At 44.0% G+C, this 23,942-nt stretch overlaps 1 protein-coding gene across 1 annotated transcript; it reads right to left on the reverse strand.

Moving 5' to 3' along the window:
• Positions 1-3,533: 3,533 nt before the first annotated feature.
• LOC146181935 (uncharacterized) lies at positions 3,534-21,946 on the reverse strand. Its single transcript, XM_084575578.1, has 4 exons — positions 21,810-21,946; positions 15,568-15,609; positions 10,366-10,414; positions 3,534-3,718 (listed from the first exon to the last, which is right to left on the reverse strand). Exons 1-4 carry the CDS (start codon positions 21,863-21,865, stop codon positions 3,542-3,544), a joined length of 324 nt encoding a protein of 107 aa, XP_084431704.1. The 5' UTR covers positions 21,866-21,946; the 3' UTR covers positions 3,534-3,541.
• Between the last annotated feature and the right edge of the window lie 1,996 nt (positions 21,947-23,942).

Consider the following 23,942-nt stretch of genomic DNA (forward strand, 5'->3'; position numbering starts at 1 on the left):
TGAGGGCAGAAATGTGCTCACGTGCGCACGAGGAAGCGAAACACGAGAAAACCTCTTCAATATCACTTTCCTTTACTAACATCGGAAGTGCACTCCACAATGAAGATCAACTTAACTTTATTACTGACACATGACACAATTATTGTCATACTTACAAATAGATGGCTACATGGTGATATAACGAACAATGAAACCTTTCCTGATACTAATAGCTTTATCACATGCAGGTATTATCGGGCAAATAGAAAAGGTGGGGGTGTTTTACTTTCCATAAATAATGTTTTCACACCACTCCAATTGATTCTAACTCAAACATAGAAATACCTTGGTTGAAGTGATTCAATTCTCCAGCAGTTTTCTTATCGGGGTCTGTTACTGTCCGCCCGATTCCAGTAGTACCTTCGTAGAAGACCTTCACTCTAGTATTGCCATGTCGATAGAGTGGTCGAATGCTGATAGCATATATCTCCTCTGCGATTTCAATAACCGGTAATCAACTTGCCTGACCTATCAACATCTTGTCGTTCTTCTGGAATCGTTAACCTTACTTTCGATTTCAACCTATCCCAACTAATCAACCAGTCCACCCGGGTTTTTAATAATTTGTACCTTGGCCTCAGCAATGATCCTAACACAATAGAGTCAGTATCATACTTCGATGGCTGAAGCGATCATAAGCTCTTGCAGTCAAATGGTTGCTTTTCAAGAATAAAATTTCTGATTTAGAAGACAAGTTAGAATCCAGACCCAAAATAGACAATACTATATTGGAATATCTGCCGCTTAAGGTAAATATCATTCCCAAGACTTACCTTTTCTGCTTAAAACAAATAAAAAAATTTTACACAGCGATATCTCCTGATTGCGGCAGTGATGACTTATCGTTACGCGGCAATGATGATAACATTCTTACTTACACAGAATGCTCATCCGCATTTATTGCATTCTTCTCGTTCATATTTATCAAGCAAGATCATAACAGTATTATCTTGGTGAAGAACTAGATTGCAGATATATAGAGCCCATAAGTATCGCTACCGAATGCATTGGTCATCTCATTACAAATATAAAATATTCAACTCCAGGCATATATAACAGAAATACACAAATTATGAAAAATACTCTTTCCAATTCCAGTCGAGTTCATTGTCAAATCTTCCGGCGGTCAACCTCTTCCGGGCAGCTACCAGCTAACTGGAACATTGCCAAGGTTATTCCAATTCATAAAACCGGATCTAGACACTTACTTGATAATTATCGTCCAATTTCACTAATTTGTATATTCTGTAAGCTACTTGAATGCATAATTGTTTCTAACATTTACTACTCTTTGGAGTCTAATAACTTTTTCTTCGTCAGTCTGCATGGTTTTAGCTAAGTGTTTCATGCGAAACGCAATTGCTTGAATTTACTACTGATCTGCTTTTTAATGTGGACGTTAACCTTCAAACTGATGGCATCTTTCTTGATTTTTCGAAAGCATTTGACAGTGTAGCTCTGTGTCGTCTCATATTTAAACTTTCTGCATTGCGATTACATTCGTGCATGCTATCATGGCTCTGCAACTTCTTGTTGCTTCGCCAACAGTTCACCGTTGTCAACAACGTCTCATAATCGCTTTCGTATGTTGCATCAAGCGTACCACAAGGCAATGTTCTAGGCCCCTTACTTTTTCTAATCTATATCAATGATTTGCATAGCAACATATCATTGATCATCACGTTTTTTTTGCAGAGACTGCGTCATATATCGCCACATAATTACTCCAGATGACCACCGAACTCTTCAAAGGGTCCTTCATATCAGCAGCCAGGGGGATAACAAGCGGCAGATGAGTTAAAATATATCCAAGTGTGAAATAATTTCATTTAGACGTAAGTGGCATATTCATTCTATTACTAATTTAACAATACTACGATTATCAGTGCCTAAAATACAAATATATTGGCGTTCATCTTGCACCAAACCTCAACTTGGCTTCTCACATCACAGACGTCTGCGCTAAGTCTTCTAAAACGCTGGTATATTCAGGTCTAAATGTACGAAAATCACCTTCTAACATCCGCAGATTGACCTAATTAAGCCCTTTATCTCCCCAACTCGAATATGCGTTATCTCTTTAGAGCTCTCATCAACATTACTTTAGTGACATCATAGCAGCTATTCAGGATCGTGCTGCAAGATTTATATCCAGAAAATAGGACCGCACCGCAAGCATAACGTAAATAAATCGTGACCTTAGCCTTAAGTCATTACGTATTCACCGTTCAGTCTCTATTTGCTTACTTCATAGATATGTGTACACTACCATCCCGTGTCCCCTTCCCCTCACTGCTTCTTCACGAACATCATGATGGTTACATAACCAACTTAGTTTCACGGGAGTCAGTTGTACTTCCCACGCATTCATCTGCTCTTTCTCGAGCCATATCACTATTGAACAATATTCCGGGCTTTATCGTTTCCATAGCTAACCACGACACATTTAGTGACTGGTTGTGCAGCCATTACTCATCATGACTATTTATCAAAATTACACGTGGTTTTCACAGCATCCGTTCAATTATCACGCTGTTTATATATATATATATATATATATATATATATATATATATATATATATATATATATATATATATATATATATATATATATATATATATATATAAAATTTTTTTTTTTCTAATGCTTATGCAGTTTATCGTCCTAGTTTACATTTTTCTGCTGTGTTCTACAACATATTTCTTCTGTTTCATGTGTTGGTTTCTTTTTCGTTCCCGTGCTGTATTTTCGCATGTAAAGTTTTGGTATTATACACTGTATTTTAGTATTATTTTTGAGCTGTTATCTTATTTTATTGTGTCTATCTTTCGTTGGTGTCTAATATTCATGATTCTACTCGGTATCAATTAATATATATTTGTCGCCCCCCTTGCTAAATGCTCTTAATTGGGGCTTGTAAGGTATATTGAATAAAAAAAAAAACGTCTCTGTACTTGGTGGCAAAATTTTACTTTGAATTTCGAATAATTTCTTGTTTCCTGTTCGTTTACACCATGCCCACTCGGAGAGAATTGGGACAGGGTTAGGCTAATCAGTTTCTAAACCTCTCCAATCAGACTTTTTCACAAAATGTGGCGCCCTATAGAAGTGGTTGAAAATTCGTCCACTACTGGTCTAAAACGATCTTGGAATGTGCAGCCGCCAGCGAAATGACGGTTTGCGTTTTTGACAGCTACCGCTATCTATCGCGTACGCCTGTCGCGAATATTAACTACACATGGCCTCCGAGTTAAGTTACGGCAGCGCCGATCGCGGAGGCCAAGAACTGCGTATGTGCGGCTTGGGTTAGGGGTTTGGTTTCAACCAGGGGAGAGGCGCGCATGCGTAGAGCGGCTTTGTGAAAAAGGCGGATTCCGTTACAGCGAGCAAAAAAGCACATTCATCTGTGAGGCAGTGTAACATTATACCCTTTTTTGCCTTCACAACAGTGTATTAGTGATCGTATCATTAGAAAAACACACAAGGTTGCCTCTTTTGCTCAAATCTTCCTTCTTTTATTTCTTTTAGTCATTTCCCGTACCTTGTGTTCTCGTTCCAAAGTCCGAGCTGGCGACCATACGCAAGAGAGTGGTAGTTGAGGTTTTCCTGGACCATTTGCGATGCACGTACAGTCGTTTTCACCACAGCTATCTCCTATCATCGCTGTCAGACGGCACTACAGGGACACAAAAAAAAAACGGGAATGGTCATAATCAGAAAAATATTTTAAGGACGATTGCAATAATCCCAAATGCGAAATTTTAGTCAAGCTACTTAAGCGTATTTGCAATGTATTGAGGCAAAGAATTTGAGACATGCTTATATGTATGAATGTGCAGTTAGAAAGCTACAAAGCACATTTATTGGGGATAGCCCTTACTGTGTACACTTGGGTTATTGCAACATTTCAAATGTGTCCTCGGATGAGTGCCTGATTTATGATACGTCTAAAAATGTTCTCATCGTTCATATATAACACCTTTGTTCATATTTCTAACCCTTCGTTAAAATAATGCTGCCTTGGACTTGTTTCCTCACACAGTGTATAATGCTAAAGCGTTAGTTACCTCGTTCTTCAGAAATTATGCCAAACACGCATTGTCAGAATTGATTTTGTAAAGGAGAAGCAAAAGCATGTATCCGGCTTGTTGTAGTTGGGAGATAAAAGGTGCGGTCATTAATTAGCGGACAGGTAGTGTGAATTTACCAGACCACATAACAAGAGCTTTTTGATCATAAGTTGTGAAAATCCGCTTCAAAGATGAGTTATTTTGACATGCATTTTTCGGGTGCTTATGGGTCGTGGTGCCATATAAGAGCATTGAATGAAAGCTATCTGCTGCTATCGCTATAGGCTACTAAGAAGTGCTCTTCTATATTTTTTTCTTTTAGTCCTAATTATGTGTCTCTTAAGTGTAATAACTTTTGCTTGTGCCCATTTACAAACAATCAGAGAGTTTGCAATTTAGACAGCTTACTTCAATATCGGCAGGTGTCGCCACTATTCGTTACCAATTTATATTGCATCATTTTTATGCTTGGACCATATGGTAATTTTGGCAAGTCGTAATTTCAAAGAGCTCTGCGCATGGCATAAGAGCCAACGAGAGTTGCTCCTGTCCTGTGGTGCCGTCCATCTTTCTATGCTCTATCTTCCACTTTACTGACGCTCCTGTGTGCTGAGTTCACTTTCACACCTTGTGCGAAAAGGAACTTAATACGCATCGTGTATTCCAGTGCCTGTAATTGAATTCCATTAATGAATTACTTAAAAAAACTGTTATTTAAATTGGGTTAATTATAACTGTTATTTACTGATACATACTGATCTTGTTGTAATGTGGTGAATATCTTTAGGACAGTGATTTCGCAACGAATTAAATACCTTGTAAATTAGTTAACCTAAAATGCACCACTGCTCTTTCACTAGAAGCACGGTGTAGTGAAACCAAAGCAGACACGACGCGCGGCAAGCGTAGGGCAGCGTAAAATCTTATTATATTAATAATAATAATAATAATATTAATAATAATAATAATAATATTAATTGGTTCACAGGAAAGGCACAGTATCTGTCACACTTGTTTCTGTGGACACCTGAACCGCACCGTAAGGGAAGGGGGTGTTAAAGGGGAGAGAAGTAGGAGCCGTAGTGGAGGGCTACGGAGTAATTTCGACCACCTTGGGATCTTTAACGTCTGCTGATATCGCACAGCACATGGACGCCTCTTCGTTTCGCCTCCATCGAAACGCAGCCGCTCAGGTCGGGTTCGAACCCGGGTACTCCGGCACAGTAGTCGGGCGTCTTACCACTGCACCACCCCGGCGAGGTAACAGATCATCAAAAAGACAGATTTCAGCAGTAAAAATGAAAGATGGCTTAGCTCTGCTATAGAGCTACTGAGTTCGTCTTTCGAACAGGAGCTGCAGCAAGATTTGCAGTATATTCATACGATCTCGGGCTGAGCAACAGCTACGTGGGTGTCAATAATGGTTCCTTTCTGGAACATTTTCAAGAAGATATCTACAGACCTTTGTCGCAGAGAGGTCTGAAAAAAAAACTTGTCCGCCGTCAAGGGAAGCCAGAATAAATAATATGTCCGCACTATATTTCAGAAGAAGTCAGCGCCAGAATAAATTATTCTGGGGTTTTCACGACACTGTGTGCACCAGCATATTCTATAACCACTGCAATTCAGCACATAAAAGCGCTTCGGCCATGCGGTTACAGCTTGATGACTTACCTAGCGCCGCCTTCGCTGTGGCAAGAACCACGACTAAACTGCATGCGCAAGTAACAGCCCTCTCTGTCCGAAACGGCCGTAATCAACATGAGATGAAATATTTCCACTGCACAGCCTAACAGAACGATAAGCTCATTTATATGTACACGCGTTCAAACAATAATGGCCGCAATCAGGTCAGTAAGAACCGCAATAATTGTGCAAAATGAAATACCGGAGAAGTCGCCACAAAAAACTAATCGGCTAGAAGGGAAGCGCCTGTACTGTCCAAGAAAGAAACAGCAAGCTATCCGTGCATTGAGGACGCGGTTCAATCGCTCCTTCTTCCATTGCGGCAAGGCGTTTCGCGGCTTTCTGTGCCGATCGCATATGAAACTACTGCACGCTAGCCTCATACGAAAGACCTCGTTGCACGGACTATGGATGTTCCATATATCTAACGTGTCCGCTTTTTAAGGCTGATCGCGCCTTTCTTACACCGATCTCGCCCCGTTGACGAAGCCCATCTTTAACAACCCTTGATCTCATCCCATCGCGTCTTGCACAATAGTGGTAGCAGTCAATCGACTGGCGGCTCCACGCCGCGTGCAAGTGATCCGAATCAAGGAGATCATCTTTTAATGAAATGCATACAGCGTCCGTCCACATTTCTCATTTTCGACACTTCATCTTTAAGCAACATTACCGTACAATTGTCATATAAGGCTCTCAACCAAGCACTGCAATCCGTCTTTCAGGTTACAAAGCTCTGAAATCAACAATTGGCATAGACTTCCGTAAGGCTATTCTGGCTGTCCGAAAAGACGTCACCTTCATCCCTCATTCTGAGCAGCCACTGTATTCAATTTGTGAGTATATTAGAACCTTTTTAAGTATACATTTATATTTGAATATATACCCCATCGCGTCAGTTTTAATGTTTACAGCCTGCCAGATATTTTGCGCACAACCCGTGCGCCAGACACCGTAACGGCAGGTTTCAATAATTTCACATTTCTCAACTATAGCCATACAACGTCCTACCAAGGAGTAATACCCGGTGGCCTTGACGTCTCTAAGATCTCTGCCAATCTTCGGCTTCAATAACCTGGTTTGTGGACATCGAATCTCAGTGCAATGATCAGATACCTACATGCGTACATGTTAGGGGAACTTTTGTGAGTTCCCAGCGGTATGAATTTCACTGCACGAATTGCGGCGTTCGTGCTGTCACTGTAGATCAACTGGATATGCCGCATTTAAAGTATTAATTCTTCATTGCTGCTGTAGAACGAGATCAAGCACTGAGCACCAATGTCCTGAGCCTGCCAAAAGCGTACTCACCAGTTGGTGCAGACTATGAAACACTTCGAGCAATAGATCGTAGAGGAGAAAAACGAGCACACAATGAGCTTCCGAGGAATCATATTCGCGTCGCTAGTCATACAGAAAAACAAGTTGAGCGTCATTTCGACAAACTCGCAGGAAGATAATGTTGACCCTTTTGAGCTAAATTAGGTTCTATAAGCGTTGTTCGAAAGTAAGAAGCATTGTACGGATCCTCGGAAGCAAGCTTCACCACTATATTCTCTGTAGTGTGTGACTGTAAATGCTAATACCTATCTTGAAGCAGCGGAGTCCTTCAGTCCAAATATTATTACTCAATTACCAGCTACTTTGATGCCAAATTTTTTTCAAACGTCTCTCCCATCGCCCTCCAAGAAGTATTTATTAAGGAAATGCTTCAAGCAGCCCTGAAAATCACCAACAAAAGGTCCTGTCCAGCACCTGGTCTTGTTAGCTATACTTTCTTGTCTCAACCGCGAAGTACAGCTGAGACACATTTATACCTCCAGTGAAGTAGGCTGCCTTGCGGCGTGCTGGAAGCATCCACTTGTTATCCCTGCACTTAAAGTGGCACGCTATCAATGGAGTTCAAAACCAACCGTACCACTGCACTGTGGTCTTGCGTGGGGAAACGAATGGAAACAATTTTTTATTCGCGGCTTACCTGGACACCACAAAGAGAGCAATTTACTTAATCGATGACTGGCTTTCGAAAGAGCTATGGCTGCATTCTGAACCTTATTTCTCTTGCCAAATATGTCAGGCGCAGCGAAGGTAAGCAGTTCATAACCATTGGAGTCCTCCTTCACGAGAATAAGCTTTGTATAACGTCATGTATAACGTCAAACATGAGGTGATGCATTCAGCGTTGAAAGAAATTGGTATCAGTGAAGTTAATCTATAAATGGTTGTGTGGTAATCTTCATGCGAGGTTGAATTGCATATCGAGGGTCGAAGGGGGTACATTCCTGTAGTACGTATCTCGTGGTGTTGCTCAGGGAGAGAATATAATACCTTTGTTGCTGTACTGGACTTTCTTGTTGGATTTCCACCCACCGTTGAGATCTCTACGCAAATGATGCCTCTCTGTGGTGCTCCCGACAAGACAGATGAGTCGCGAATGTGTGTCTCAATACAGCAAGAGCTGTAAAGCATTAATTTTACACAAGCGTCTTCTCCTTCTATCTTCACAGAAGTACGCAACAATTTTATTTTCATGGCAGTATCTTTCTCGCTATTTGCCGAATATTGCTTTTACCTAAAGCAATATGCAACTAAAGATATTCTATATGAGACCTTTGAAAAGTTCCTCTCGTGATTACCACACGTTATCAACTTATAGAGCAAACTTTGTTCATACAACTGTATGAGAACTATTCGCTAAACACCCGAAGTGTTTGTTCTTGACAATCACTACTCCTCTATGGGGCACTTTGTGAAGGCCTTCTGCGCTATATCCACCTTGCTCACAAGATCCGCTCGCAAGGCAGCACTATGCTGCTTGAAGCTGTGCAAGCTAAAGTTGTTAGGGTCTGCCTCGTTCTTCTCAAAAACACCTCCACAGTCTGTATCGGCGAATAGCATACTGTATACGCAGGACATGTTTCGTGTGCAGCTGCGGTTTGTGACGCGTGAACCTATCCACCCAATTGCAGAGCACTGTACGACTGTGGTCTTCAATCTACCGTCGCAACTTCAGTGCGCAGTCATGTAATGTTTACCATCTTGGAAGTTTACTTATTTCAAATCCAGACTATATACAATGCGTTAAGAGTAAAATTGATAACCCTGGACGTGCACGTTTATGGGCAGTCCTTCAGCATATGTCTGGTGACTACAGCGGGCACTGCCACATATATACTGCTGGCTCTGTCAAGCCTGGCTCCTCAGCTGCTGGCGTCGTGATACCATAAGCGCAGACCACAATCTCGGTGACGCTCAGTCACTGCGCTTCGGTTAGGGCTACTGCGCCAGCTGTTCTGCGAGTAGCTATTACGTATATTCGGCGCAACCTGCAGCATAAAATTATTTGCTTTCTCTCACACCGCAATCAATAAATTCAACATCGATTCACGAACAACACGTAATCGACCTAAATTGGCGTCACACTGAAGCCTGTAAGTTCAATCGTGGTGCTGTTCCACAGTGGTTAGCTGCTCATCAGGCATCGTGGGCAACGGCAATGACGACGACACCGAGAAAACAGTGCATGGCAATACATCACTGCACAATCCTATTTCTTTTTTATGAAGAGATGCAACCAGACTAGTTACTGGATCCTGGCTTCAACAGCGCTCTATTGGTGCCATCCAGAACATGAACAGACATCTTCATAGAATTGATGCCACTTGTGACTTTCGATTGCCATAAAACCTAGAGATGTATCATCCTTTGGGTGTGCGTCTGCTTTTGTCCCATTATATCTGACTGTTTTGTGTTTCATCCTTGTTATCCTTTTTCTCATTTTTAATGCAATAGCGATAAAGAACTGTTTTTCGAAAACCCGGCTTTTAGCGCTGCTACCTGCATAGGTCTCACCGTTGTGAGCAAAAATCACACGCATGGCGCTGTTAGTTGGCAGCTTGCAGCTCGCAGGGTCGCGCTTTGGCTGGACGTAAGGTTGCCTCACGTTACGCTCGGCAGGAGGTCCCAACTCGAGGCTCCGCCTTCGTATGGGATGCGGATATTAGAATCAGAATGCTACAGCCCCTTTAGTCACACATCCATTAGGCCACGCAGGCCCCCTTACACGGCTTAGTTTAAAGTAGCCGGCGGTACCCTGGGATGTTGCGTCATACCCTTACAGGTAGATCATAAGAGCCACGCATAATTCACGATCACCAGGAGCAGCATGCCGGGATCACTACCAGGCGGACATCTCTTACTGTCATTAAGCGGTCCTTATCACTACTCTTCGTCACTTCATCATGGATGCGATTGTAATCTCTGGTATACTTTAAAGCTCGGGAAGAGGCTTTTTTTAGGAACCTTACGTTGCATGTCACTGTACGGAATACAAGAGTCGCAACATATGTAACCTGGGGGATCGGGAACCCTTACTGTGCAGCCACGACATGGTGCAAAGTTAAACTTCAAAACTCATAATTTCCTGCCTTTATGAAAATTATTCGCCCCTCGTATTTAACATGCGCCTTATGCCATATCTAAAGCTGCAAATACTACCACTTTTACAAGCGGGACGGCAGGTTAACACCCCAAGCGCTGTAAGTTTAAAGGCGTGAATGTGGCTTACCCAAGGCTGGCAATAACGATTTTCGTGCCGCTTATTCTGGCGATGGTACCTGACAATAAAATGAATTGTTAGTAAATATTACTGCAGTTGATTGATATTAATACGTGTTTTTAAACTCGCACAGAAATGAGGGTCTATGGCACTTTCCCCTAATAAACCTAAACCGCCACGGCGCCCTTCACTCTATGTGAACTGCATTTTCTTTCAGATAATTAGTATTCAGTGAACAGGACAAAATTGCCCTTTAAAATTTGCTACTGACATTATTTTGTTATGTTGTTCGGTATCGATACGACGACGTCGTGATGGTGTGGTTTGGTTAAGAGACGGCGCTGAAGCTAGGCTGAGTTACTTCTGATGATGTGTCCTTGACAGTGAACTGTGGCAGTTAACTACGTGTACTTTTCTCTAACATTGAGACGAATATTGCTGGAAATACTTGAATAGGAAAATCTGGATCACATTAGTGGCCGCCAGCTTGGTACTAGCACTATACCGTCCGACGCGAAACCTTGTACACCGGCACAACCAGCTCTCACCGTCGTCATGGTGCCACCTCCTGATCCGGGCACCTTTTGCGGCGCTGATCACGTAGACACGAAGGCTGGTTCACTATGTACGAGCGTGTCAGCCAGCACAAACAATGAGACGCAATCCATGCTTGTGAACGACATTTTCTGTCTGGTGGGTACTGCGCGCGTCTGGCTTGCAAAGCACGAAGACAATCTTACGTCCTGGGATATGTGCAAGGACAAGCTCCGGGATCTATTTGGCAAGCCGCACGACCGCAATCTCCACGCTAAAGAAAACCTAGCATCCCGAGCCCAGTTCTCTACCTAACCCGGGTTCGATCCCGACCTCGGCGGCTGAGTTTCGATTCAGGCGAAACGAAGAAGCTTCCGTGTGCTGTGCGATGTCAGCGCACGTTAAAGATCCTCAGGTGGTCGAAATGACTCCGTAGCTCTCCACTACGACTCGTCTTTCTTTCTCCACTTTCGCTGGCCCCTTCTTTTCTTCCCTTATGTCGCGCTTCAGGTGTCAAACAAACGAGTGTGACAGATACTGCGCTTTTCATTTCCTGTGAACCAGTTACTATTATCATATTTGTCGTATATTCAAGAAGTTCTATCCCTATGCCGCAAAGTGGGCAGCGTCATGTCCGAGTCCGGAAAAGTGGGCCACATTTTAAAGGGAATCGCAGAAGAGGCTTTTATTCTCCTGCTTTGTAAAGACTGCAACGGTCGCCACAGTCCTTCAAGTTTGCCGGCAGTTCGAGCAAGCAAAACATCGCCTTATTGCTCTCCGCTTTCACAGATTGCCAAACACAGCTGCAACATCCTCGTACGAAGATCTCCCAGCACTTCAGCAGTCGTCACATCTTTCCTACTTGACCAGGTTTGTTCGCCGAGAGCTCGACGCTGTGACACCCGTTGTATTCACTCCTCAGACGGCAGATGCTACTATAGCCCTAATGCAAATCTTCGTTCTCCAGGCATTCGCGAATGTGGGCTTGAACGCAAACGTGAGCTTCAACTCTGACGAGCCTTCGGCATATCCCTCGCTCCAATATAATGTTCCAGTCATAGCTGCTGCAGCTCCTACTGCGATCTTCCTGACCCTGACCCGTTGCTGCTATCGTCACTCGGAAGAATAGTGCACATCAGATGATTGCCCTATCTGTTGTGTCTGCTCCCGTGTCGGTCACATTTCTCTCCATGGCCGGAGCCGTTGGGTAGTGCCACCTCGAGCTCGCCATTATCATGATCGCACAAAGTTTTGCGGCCCTCATACAAACTCTCTGCGTGACACGCCCTCCCGTGATTTCAACTCTCACCCCGTGCACCTCTAACCGCTGGTCGTCTCCTCAGACCCATAGCCCCCGTTCTCCAGCCTCGCCTTTCACAGTCCCCACTTCGCTCTTGCTCTTTATCTGAAAATTAATCAATGCAGCACCCGGATGTAACGCTGCATTGACGACCCAGCTAAAACATCGTTTTCTGATTCTTGCTCACCGCCGCAACCATTTAGATATCTGTGTGGACGGTTTCCCTGTTTGTTCCTCTTATTGACACTAATGCTCCGATTTCTGTCCTCAGTTCTTCATTTCCCTTCGGCTCAACAAGGTTGTAACACTCGCAGCTTCTCGAGCCTTTCGTGTCCCTGATGGAAGTTTCGCTGCCATCGTGTTACTTGGCACTGCGTGCGTCACTTTTTGCGACCGCACTACACCTGTGGGCAGCATATATCGGCTTGTTCGCCTGGGAACCTTTTTTCTAGCATGATAGCAGCAGATTGGCTAGATGACTAAGCCAGAGCTGTCTCCGACCTTTGCTGTCATACAGCGATAAATTTTCGGGGATTGAACATTGGGCCAAACATCCGTTCTGACCCATCACATCACACGGGTGATGGTCACTCCATTCACAGACGTCCTTCTCTTGTCTCCCTTGCTGAGCGGCCCCTTATACAAAAGCAAGTTGAGAAAATACTGGCAAAGATTATTCAGCCTTCCTACAGTCCCTGGGCTTTACCTGTTGTTTTAGTCAAAACTAAAGACCAAAGTGAAGATTTTGGGTCCACTATCATCACCTTAATCAGGCAACAAAGACAAATGTTTATCCTATTCCGAGAATTGACGACAGGCTTTTCTGCTTGCATGCTGCCAGCAATTTTTCTTCCATTGATATGCGTTCCGACCGCTGTCAAATTGCTGTTGATGGACAGGATCACGAGAAAATCGTATTTGTCACCTCCAACGGACTATATCAGTTCAAGGTGATGCCATTTGGTGTCGTTAACACTCATGTGATGTTAACACTCATGTGGCTTCCAATGGACATTTTTATGCTACTTAGAGGAGGTTATCGTTTTCTCTCCCACGTTCGCAAGCCACCTTGACTGACTTTCTACCATCGTGGATGTTTTTCACCTCGCCGGTTTTCAAATGAACGCCAAAAAAAGGCAGCTTCGGCCAGCGACAAATCAAAGTCCGGGTCATTTGGCTGATGCGATTAATGTGCAGCTCGACGTTGCCAAAGTTCGAGCCGTGCGCGAGTTCCCTGCCCCACGTAGCTCAAATTACATGCGTAGACTTCTTGGGTATCACTCCTACTTTCGCCGCTTCATTCGCAACTTTCCAGACGTCGCTCGTCCCCTTACCTCTCTTTTTCAGAACAAAGCGTAATTTTACATGGGGCCCCAACCAGCTCATGCTTTAACAGCGCCTATTTCCGCCCTCAAGTCTCCAGCTATCCTGGCGCACTTCAACCCTTCTGCACCTATAGAACAGCGCACCGACGCTAGCTACCACGGTATTGGCGTTATCCTTGCCCAGTACCAGCACGGCTACTCGCGCATAATTGCCTATGCCAACCGCCTGCTATCGCCCTTTGAGCGCGATTATTCAATTACCGAGCGCAAATGCCTTGTATTTGTTTAGGCGGTGACTAAATTTCGCCCTTATTTTTTGGGAGGTCCTTTTGCGTAGTGACAGACCATCATGCTTTGTGCTGACGGTCCTCATTATGGACCCGACTGGCCGCTTATGCCGCTGGGCCTTGAACATACAAGAGTAAACACGTACAGTGGTCTACAAATCAGGCCATTTACACTAATACAATGGCCGCCCCACCATTAAGTGGACTTTCCCGAACCGCCTGACAATACTGCCGACGACTAAGTCCTGTCCAACTCGGAATAAATCAACATCAGCTCCGGACAGTGTCGTGATCGTGCATTGCAACGCAGTATTGACCAGCTGCGCAACAACTCTGATCCGTGCGCCAGCATGTTTGTATTCAACTAATATATAACAGCGCGAAGAGACAAGGACGAGGTGAGACGAGAAGGACGGCGCTGAACTTCCAACTTTTATTGCGAACGAATCGCGTGAACATATATACTCTGAAACAATCAGGCGTCATTGTCAATGCATGCGCAAATGAGAGCGTTCTTTTTCAGAAAGAGTGATAAAGAAAGAACTAGCACATGCTTCTCCTCGATTACATATAAGTTCGGATTCTAATATTTCTCGTGTTACACGTTGTTTGCTTATTTTTCTAATAGCAGTGCCAGCAAGATCTGGCACTGTTATTAGAAAAAGCAAGACAGTGACGCCTGATTGTTTCAGAGTACAATTGTTCACGCGATTCGTCCGCAATAAATGTTGGAAGTTCAGCGCCGTCCTTGTCGTCTCGCCTCGACCTCGTCTCTTCGCGCTGTTATATATTTGTTCAAGACATGTACTAACACGCCCAATTTAACACTTTAACATGTTTGTACTCTATAATAAGACAATAAACCGACGCAACATGATGCCAGAAGAAGCATGCCTTTTGCTGGTCGTTTGGGGTTATATCTGCCCTCTACTGATCTCCCCCAACTTCATGACGCCTCTACAGCAGGACACCTGGGAGTGAAAAGCACGGACGACCATGTGCATGCGTCGATGATTTTTTTAGCCTGGTCGCTACCAATCTGTCCGTCGCTACGTCGCCGCTTGTGAGCTATCTCAGCTTCATAAGAGACCCTCGCTTAAACCTGGTGGGCCCCTTCAACCAATCGCAATGCCGATTGAGCCCTTTTCTCTTCGAGGCTTTGATCGTCTTGGGTCTTTTCCGAAGTCGACTTCAGAACAAATGGTTTGCTGTCACCACTGATTATACCAACCGGTATGCTACTATTGTAACCAGAGCTATTCCCACCTGCTGCACCTCAAATGTTCCAGGATTTCTTCTGCGTAACGTGATCTTGATTCATTGCGCTCCCCGTCAACTGCACAGAGACCGCCGCCGCTGCTGCTCTTCTCAAGTAGTTGATGACCTTCTCCTCTCATGCGCTACTCGCACCAGTTCACAACGACCTATCATTCACAAACGAACGGTCTTACTGAGAGCCCTAATCGCACACTCACTGGCATGCTGCCAGTGTATGTGTCCGACCACCACCGGGACTGGGATGTGCCTTTACATTTCATAACGTTCGCCTCTATCTTGTCGCGACAAGATACCGTCGGACTTTCTCCCTTGTATCTACTTTTCAGCCGCGCCCTTTACTTTCCTTCGACACCTTGCTGCCTTTGGACAACTCTTCCTGCAGTTACGCTTCGGTTGCCATGACCCACGTCGATAAAATAGCTTTTCTGCCGTATGTGTACAATCGTTCGCACCGGCTCGAGCAAACGATTTTCAAGTGTGGCATTACCATTGTCCTATCTTCCGCAGATCTTTAAGTTCTGGTTGACATCTGGAACAGGAAACAAATACGGCGAGGTCAAACAAAAGGATTTTTTTTTCAAACATGCATATAAGTTTCAGGAGCAGAAGCTGAACTTTGCTGAGAAAATTCAGCTCAGTTGGGACGCATCTTACGCGAAAATAGAAGTTCCTCTACACGAACGTATTAAAGCCCACTCACTAATGTCTACAAGATTACTATTGAAGATGACGAAAACTTAGATTATATTAAAACATTAAAATCGCGGGCTATAAAGCAAAATGACTTTTGATCCATTATAGAATACAGAAATGTTATTTGTAACTTTGTTATGATTGTTATGATTTTGGTTTTCTCTTCATTCCTTGTTTTCTCTTTGGCTTTTTCATCTGTAGTGGCTTATGATGTCGAATGCCTTGTGTAAATCGACAACTGCGAGTTTGTCGGGACGGCCTTCGCCCCATCGGCGTGCTCTGTTCAGGTTGGTGTGAAGAAATTAAAGGGTGTCTTGTGTTCCTAGCTCCTAGTTGCCGCTTTTTGCGGTTCTCGTGAACATGTATAGATGGTTCCAAGCAACGGTATCATAATCACTATCATCATTTCATTCGCAAGGCTGCGGCAGCCGTAATGTAAGTGTAGAGGGATCACTCTCTGTCGCCGCTTATACAAGCCCTTTGTTAAGTGCATCAAGAGCTCAGAAGGATTTTAGCTGCTCTCGACACGTAATAAGATTCGGCTGCTTCGTGGTTTAACTGCTAGAACTGTACGAATTTGTCAGAACAGCAGTGAGAACATGGCTCTGTGATCCTTACGAACTTGTTATTGAAGTAATTTCATTGTAAACATTTATTCGTGCATCCACAACGCGCCAGTGAGGCATAAGAGCAATACAACCTCTAAACATAAAAGGTGGGCATCAGCGCTCATGTTCCTACTAAGAAAGGAAATAACCTAAGTGTGCTTTCAAACATTGCTTGAGCACCGTAACGCACCAACACTGCGAGATGATGATCGCCGTGCAGAAAATGTGGTCAACTTTGACCACCTGAGGTTCATTAATGGCCAAAAAATCCTCAAGGCGTGTCCACATTCGCCTTTGTCATAAAAACTCCCTTGTCAGCCAGAAATAGAACCCGCGCTGTTGTGCTGCGTTGTGGTATGCCTCCGGGGCAGTACGTGCGAATGCTTAGAGCTAAGGGTACCCAAGCTTCCATTTCCGACGTTGAGAATAATTTCGGTTACCTGTTAAAGTAACTTGTTGACTTTGATAATTTTGTTCCCCAAAATTCACCATCTAGCGTTATTATTCCGGAACATTATGCTGCTGCCTCATGTAATAATCGTTTCCGACAAGTGTTTGACTTCTATAACGCCACGTTTTGTTGCACTAAATGTATAATGGGTTGAATCTGGTCGCGAGATAGCCGACCGAAATTAAATGATACACTGCCGTGGTCTGACGCACCTAGTGTGTCTATGCATATGCGGGTTAGAAATGTGGTCTCGCCCGTATAGAAACAGAGATCCCAGAGTGCCGTTAGCAGCTTCAATTCTTTCATTCGTCGACGTCGTCACTTTCCCACTTTTAAACTCGAGTATGTCTAGTGATCAGGGAGCTCGACTGTTAAGCCGGCGAACACGGGTTTAGTGCCAACTGCCGCTTTTGCGAAACAACGCCAAAAGTGCCCGGGTACTGTCAAAAATTCAATGTGAACTGATTTTAATCTCTCCATTGCGGCGCCCTTTAACGGCCATGTGTGGCTTCGGGACTTCAAACAGCAAATTTTATACATTTGTTTTACTGCGGCCTAAATAGCCGTGCCTGGAACGTAGCTAGAACTTGAGGAGGCGCAGCCCAGTTTCATGTTGGAAGAAGGACATGTTTCCTGATCAGCTCAAACGCGTGATGTAGACCAGCCTCCTGTGCGCAGTTTCGTTTGAGGATTCCATGATAGACCGGAGTCCTTGAGTTTAACACATCGTATCCAAGGGCAGCACGACAGTGGCCGGTGCAGGCCGCTTGCTTGGTGGCTTGACGCATGTGTCTGTAGACCGCCCTTTTTCATGAGGACGCTTGAAATTGTCTATTTATTCAGACATATTGGACACCCTTGATAAAAACACTGGGCCCACCTTGTCAAAAGCAGCGGTTTTTCCTTGGGTACATATAAAGTACATTAGCTTTAAAGTCGGCATAGAAATATTTGGATATATGGTCGAGAAAAAGCTTTGCGCACACGTGGTCGTTCGGTAGCAATATCCTATTTGCTCTAGGTAGTACCCGGCGTAACAGGTATAGGCGAACAGGGCCAGATGAAATTTGGTTACAAAAATGACATTTTATCCCAACAAGTCTACTGTTGGGTACAAAGCACTTTTTACCCATAACTGTGTCTGGTCGGCTTCTGGGGCCAGTTTGAATTGCAAGGTGTGCGACAGGAACAGTTCATTTTGCAGCCACCAAATACAAAGGCTACGACGACCGTCCGCGGCTTCGGCCCGCGCCGTCATGTGAGCATACAAAACAGTTATAGCGGCTGGTCCTAAGCCGCGACATAAATTTTGTTGCAGACTTTCTTACTAAATGGTGCCTGCCACAACGTGGAAACTCAGAAACTAACATACACATCTTCTGATGTCCTCTGGCAGCTCAAAACGGCAACAAACAGAACGAAACCGCCACTAAAAAAGGCCGCAATGCTTAGCCGTGCGCGCCGCTGCTCAAGCGAATGGACACTGCGCATCGACTCGCGCCACTGCGTTCGGCGCACGCACTAGTGGGCGAACGCAATCTGTTGCGCTCTACGCCGTGGCGGGTGGTGATTGTCGACTTTCTAACATGCTTGCACCGCGGTGGAGGCAAACAGGTGTTTTTTCGGATTTATAGCGGAAGACAACCCCCGTCCTCAAAAAAGAAAACAGCAGTGGTCAAGACGACGGTGACAGCGCGAGTCAAACGGTTATAAGGTCGTCGCTCAGCAGACCAAATCGATAGTGAAAAAAAAAAAAAACGGCAAGCAGTGGTTCAGCACAATATTCCGCTCTATATCTCTATATCTATAGGCAAATATTTGTAAACTTTCCCAATTTAGCTTCTGTTTAATCAAGCATGCTTTTTAATGGTGCTGGTAAATTTAGCTGAAGCCTCCACACCTCATCTTTAGCTGCTTCTAACAACAGCTGTATTCTACGGGTTCCCAAGAAACCTTTGCGCATTCTAAATAACGTGCAAGAATAGAAAGTAACACGTTTTTTCACTTCTGTATTCTAGAGGTGAGTTCATCAATACCTCCTTTTCGGAAAGTGCTTGCGTACAGAGGTGCTAGGTATGCTGAGCACTGCACAGAGACCTTAGAAAATCACTACCATTCTCATTTATGATTTGCTTAGTTCCTCTTATCTGTGCTGTTGTTCTAAATTTAAGTGCGCTGTACATATTTACTAAAATAGTTTTTGCTTACTATGAGATAACTACCAATGCACAAATAAAACAGACGGACAAAATTGTCGAATTGATCTCAGGACATACGGCCGTAAAGAGTACTTTTTATGGTTGTAACTACCGCTTTGGCATTTGTACTTAAGTCCTTGCTTATTTTGCCTATTGGAATTCTAGCGCATGTCAAGTATTCTGCTTCTCGCTAAATCAGTAAATTAACATTGGTTTTGCAAAGTTATTTGCTAAGAACATTGGTATAAAATTAAGGACGAAAAGATTCTGAAATCCTGGTGTAGCACTCTGGAAGTAGCAGACAGATATGTAATAAAGGTCACACTTTAATTAAGAGGTCTTATGAATGCCTATGGCATATGGTAATGGGCATGTGACGCGACCATCGGCTAACATGTCTTCGAGTTGTGAGTTGTCACCAGCTGTTATAAAACAGCTGATTTGCAAGGCGCTACATTTCACTCTTACCGTTCAAACCAAAATCTAGTCGTCAATAAGCTTTGGGTAAAGATTTAAATACGCTTCCCCCCTCACCGCTATGAAATGTTTGTACTGCTTGGGTAAAACGGTTCTTTACGTCTATCTCGGGTAGTCTTTGAAACGATTTGATATCGCATATGTCGGTATGGTAATGGATATGGCCTTTCTAAGTCCGACTGATTTCGTGACGTTCAATGAAAAACGACAAACAACCGCCAAATTCCTGCGATATTGGTTTTAAAAATATAATATTGTAATATATGTGTGTGTTTATATAAGAAGTGTAGTCAAGACCATATGACATTTTTTTGTTTTCAATGAAATTTTTGTGCCTGGTGTGAAAATGTCTGGACACAAAAGAATGAACCTTGGTTTGCAAAATATTTAGTAGTTCACACGGAAACAGTTCATATATGACTAGAGAAATGCCGTTTTTTCCATTTGAAAATATTGCAAGTTTGGACCTTTACTGCTTGCACATTTGTCCAAACCGGGGTCCAAGTATGCCGGGTTTCATTCACATCTTAGCCTCCTGAAATTCCTCCTGCAATTTGTCCAGTGCTATGCGGGTTTATGACGCCACACGAGCCACCCAACAATCACTATCCGGACATGTCATTTGGCGTCTAGTATCAGGAATGCACCTATGTTGAAATCCGTTAAAGCATTTTAGCCATCTTCGACCTTAAACTGGAAGCTCCGCCCTTCAACTGTACCTCTAACTGCGTGCTCCTCCTTTCATAGCACTCATTGGGCTCGCTGATGCATTCATAATTAATGTGGCAGCAATATTATATATGGCGTTGTGCAGGACCCAGGCTCACGCAGGAGCGACGCCCTCGTGTCAGTGCCGGTGGTTGAGTTACGTCACACGATCACATGTCGTGTCGGAATTTCCAGCAGCTGCACCACTTACAAAATTCAAAGCCTATTTCGTTCCACATCTTCAACATAGTTCGCAACACCCCGCCGGGGTGGCGCAGTGGTTACGGCGCTCGACTACTGTTCCCAAGGACGCGGGCTCGAATCCCGGCCTCGGCGGCCGCTTTTCCATGGAGACGAAAAGCAAGGGGCCCGTGTGCTGTGCGATGTCAGTGCACGTTAAAGAACCCCAGGTGGTCGAAATTTCCAGAGTCCACCACTACGGCGTCTCTCATAGCCTGAGTTGCTTTAGGACGTTAAACCGCACAAACCAAACCAACAATGTGCGTAACGAAAAATAAACGCACAAATAAAAACTTCCCTTTCGATATGTTTCGAATCCGGGTGGAGGCAAAAAGACAAACTTTGCCACTCACTTTTATAGTTGCTGCCTCGTTAGCTTGTTTATTAACGTGGTAAGCTGCGCGTACTTCACAGCGTAATTTCATGCTACGTTTTGGACGTCGCGTTTGCTGTCTTCTTCTACTCAAGCAAAGATAGACGAAACTCGGAGTAGATGGTATTGCATCTTCCGGTATCCAGGAGGCGCGTCAAGGTGGCAACGCTAGTGTTAAGACAAGAAGAGAAGCACGTTGCTCCTGTATGAGATAGCCTGCATGGATGCAATTTTGTGTTCCTTCGGATTTCCTAGGGAAACATTACGGCCGCCGTACTCACCGCAGAAAACAGCAGCGGTCAGAACGACAGTTCCGATGCAAGTCAGCACAATCATAACGTTGCCACTCCGTAGGCCAAATCAATAATAAACAATGTTAATTGGTGGTATTTCACACTATTTCGCCCTAAGCTATACATATCCACCAATAAAGTTTTCAAGCTTAGTTACTGTTCTCGACGGTGCTTCTAGTGACGCTGACAACTTTAATTGAAGCCTCAAAAAGTCGTAGTTGATGCTTAGCAGTAAGAGTCAACCATCATGGCCAATGCATACAACAGTGACTTTAATATGATGTTGTCCGTATACTGTGACCTAATACATTTTGCGAGAGTTTAGAATAAACGCCCAAAACAAGAAAAACCCACGAAAATCTGATAACTGATGCCGCGTTGCAACCTAATCTAGGCTTGTTCTAGCAACAATAGTTGCCTTCTGCACTTTATGTAAAAACGTTAGTGCATCCAGAAGAATTATAAAAGTAAATACGTTCTTTAATAATTATATATGAGCTCATTAAATATAAAGCCTCTTTTTCTGGAATTGCTTGCACACAGAGATGCGAGTTTTGAGGATTCGGGGCTCTGCAAAGTTTTCGGAATTCTTCAAATTTTTGTTTCTATGATTACGCTAGTTTTGCTTATCTCTACTGTTAACAAAATTATTTGCGCTATACATATACAAAGAGCAGTTTATGCTTACTCGGAGATAGCAACCAGTGCGCAGAGGAGACACAGGTACAGAACTGTCGACTTCATCTCAGGAGTTCCCCACTCATCCGGCACAAAGCAGGAGCTTTTAGGCTGCGGTTAGTGCTTGAATATTTATGCTGAAGATGCTTATAATTCTATTGCATGTCAAGTGATCTGCTTTTGGCTCAACCATGTAAATATAATCGATAGCAAAAATCTACTTGGAAGAATACCATTAAAATGCAGGGAATAAAATATTCGTCAATGCTGTGATCACCATCAAAGGAGCATGCTGATTGCAATGAAAGGTCAGATGTTGAATTTAAAGAAAATGCGTTAATAGCACCATTTTCACCAAAATCTAGCATCAGCTTTGTCGACCTAGGCCTAGTGACAAACCATTGGCATGGCTGGCAGGGTTCAGTTAGCAGGGGACCTGGCCAGCCACTGACTACTAAGGTTATATGTGATGTCATGAGACCATATGAAATGACCTGATTGGCAGGAGCTGTAAATCAAGCATAACTTTTCCGACAGGAATTTGAGACCGATATCCAGCCCTCCAGAATCCTTGGATTATGAGTTAAACACGCTGCCCCCAGGGCGTACAGGGACATTCGTATTGCTTAGTTAAAGTGGTTATTTACACCTATCTCGTGTGGTCTTTCATATGATGTGATATCGCATGATGGTATTGTAATAAGGATATATTCAGGCGAAAGCGTTTATTGCCTCATGCTCGCCACGGCCACGATCCCGTCCGTCCGTACTTAACGCCTTTGTTAAGTGAGAACTAATAATTATAGGAGGAACAAATGGTTGCATGAGATAAAGGAGGAAAAAATTTGCCTTGAAGCCATGTTTGATTACTGTAGAGTATTTATTTGAATAATTATACTCAGAAATGTGAATATTTCGTTGAAGTAGCGTGGACTTCGATATAGCCACGAGAACTGCGTCATGTCATACCACATAAAGTCGTCTCCAGACATCTTTAATATTCGTAAATGACATCGCGGTGACGTCACATACGATCATAACGTCACAACTGGTCATGACGCTGCCAAGCGATTCACGCGTATACGAAGAAGACACCGCCGGGCGTCCAATCTTGTCGTCCATGCGGCGTCTTTCATTTCGCGTTTCCTCTAACGGCACACGACACTGCCTTCAGAATCTGACGCAGTACAGCGAGGTGGCGCAGAGTGGCTGCTCCTGGCCCTGCGGGGCTGGGACAGTAGGTCGGCGCAGCTTGCGGTGGTGGCTGGCCAGCCACCGGATTTTTATCTGTTGTAAGCTGTCATTGCACCCGCTATCACAGGGGGTGAATGACGGTTGTTGCGGCGCGCGTCTTTTTCTCTCTCTTCTTTTTCTTTCTTCTCTACTTCCTTCTTCTGTCCGCACGAGGCAGCGGAGGTGGCTGAGCTACAGAACCAAGTAGCAGGCCCGTGCACTTTCTTTTCCTCTTTCCTACAGCCACAACAATAAAATCAACAACTGACACAGTAAAGCAGACATCAGCGGTGTTTCAAATTAGTTTACAAGAAAGAAAAGGCGCCGTTTCTGTCACAATTCTTCACGGACACCTTAACCGTGACGTAAGGAAAACGAGGAAGGTGTGAGGGAAAAAGGAAAGAGGTGCTGTACATATGGGCGCAGACTTTTACGTTTGCTGTACGCAGCGTGGGCCATCGAAAATAAACCAGGCTGGGCTACAGCTGTGGAATTCGTCAGCGTTTTATTTTCTACATAGTGTTCGCATCCTTGTGCCAATGTAAAATTCCAGCGTGTTTGCAGACAATCGGGAACAGAGGAGATGCGTGCGTGCTTGACGGAAGAAATGCACGCAAAGCGCGTAACAATCATAGGCATAGCTGGCCTTAAGATAAAAGCACAGAAGGAGGTTGACGCCTATATGAGCCAACAGCTGATACGCGACGCTATATACCATGATAAATCTTTTAGACGCGACGATTTTGTTTTTCTTTACAGCAACTGCACTATAGCAGCCGCCAGCTAACTGCACGCCACCATCCTCTAAGGATATACGTTGCTAGCTTCAAACTTTGTTCATCGCCCAGATGTAGCAAGCACAAATCATCTGGCAACTATCAAATAATTTGGTAATGGCGGCACACATGCG

Source organism: Amblyomma maculatum, chromosome 8, assembly GCF_055883805.1.
Source record: "Amblyomma maculatum isolate TAMU_Amacu chromosome 8, ASM5588380v1, whole genome shotgun sequence".
Taxonomy (NCBI): domain Eukaryota; kingdom Metazoa; phylum Arthropoda; class Arachnida; order Ixodida; family Ixodidae; genus Amblyomma; species Amblyomma maculatum.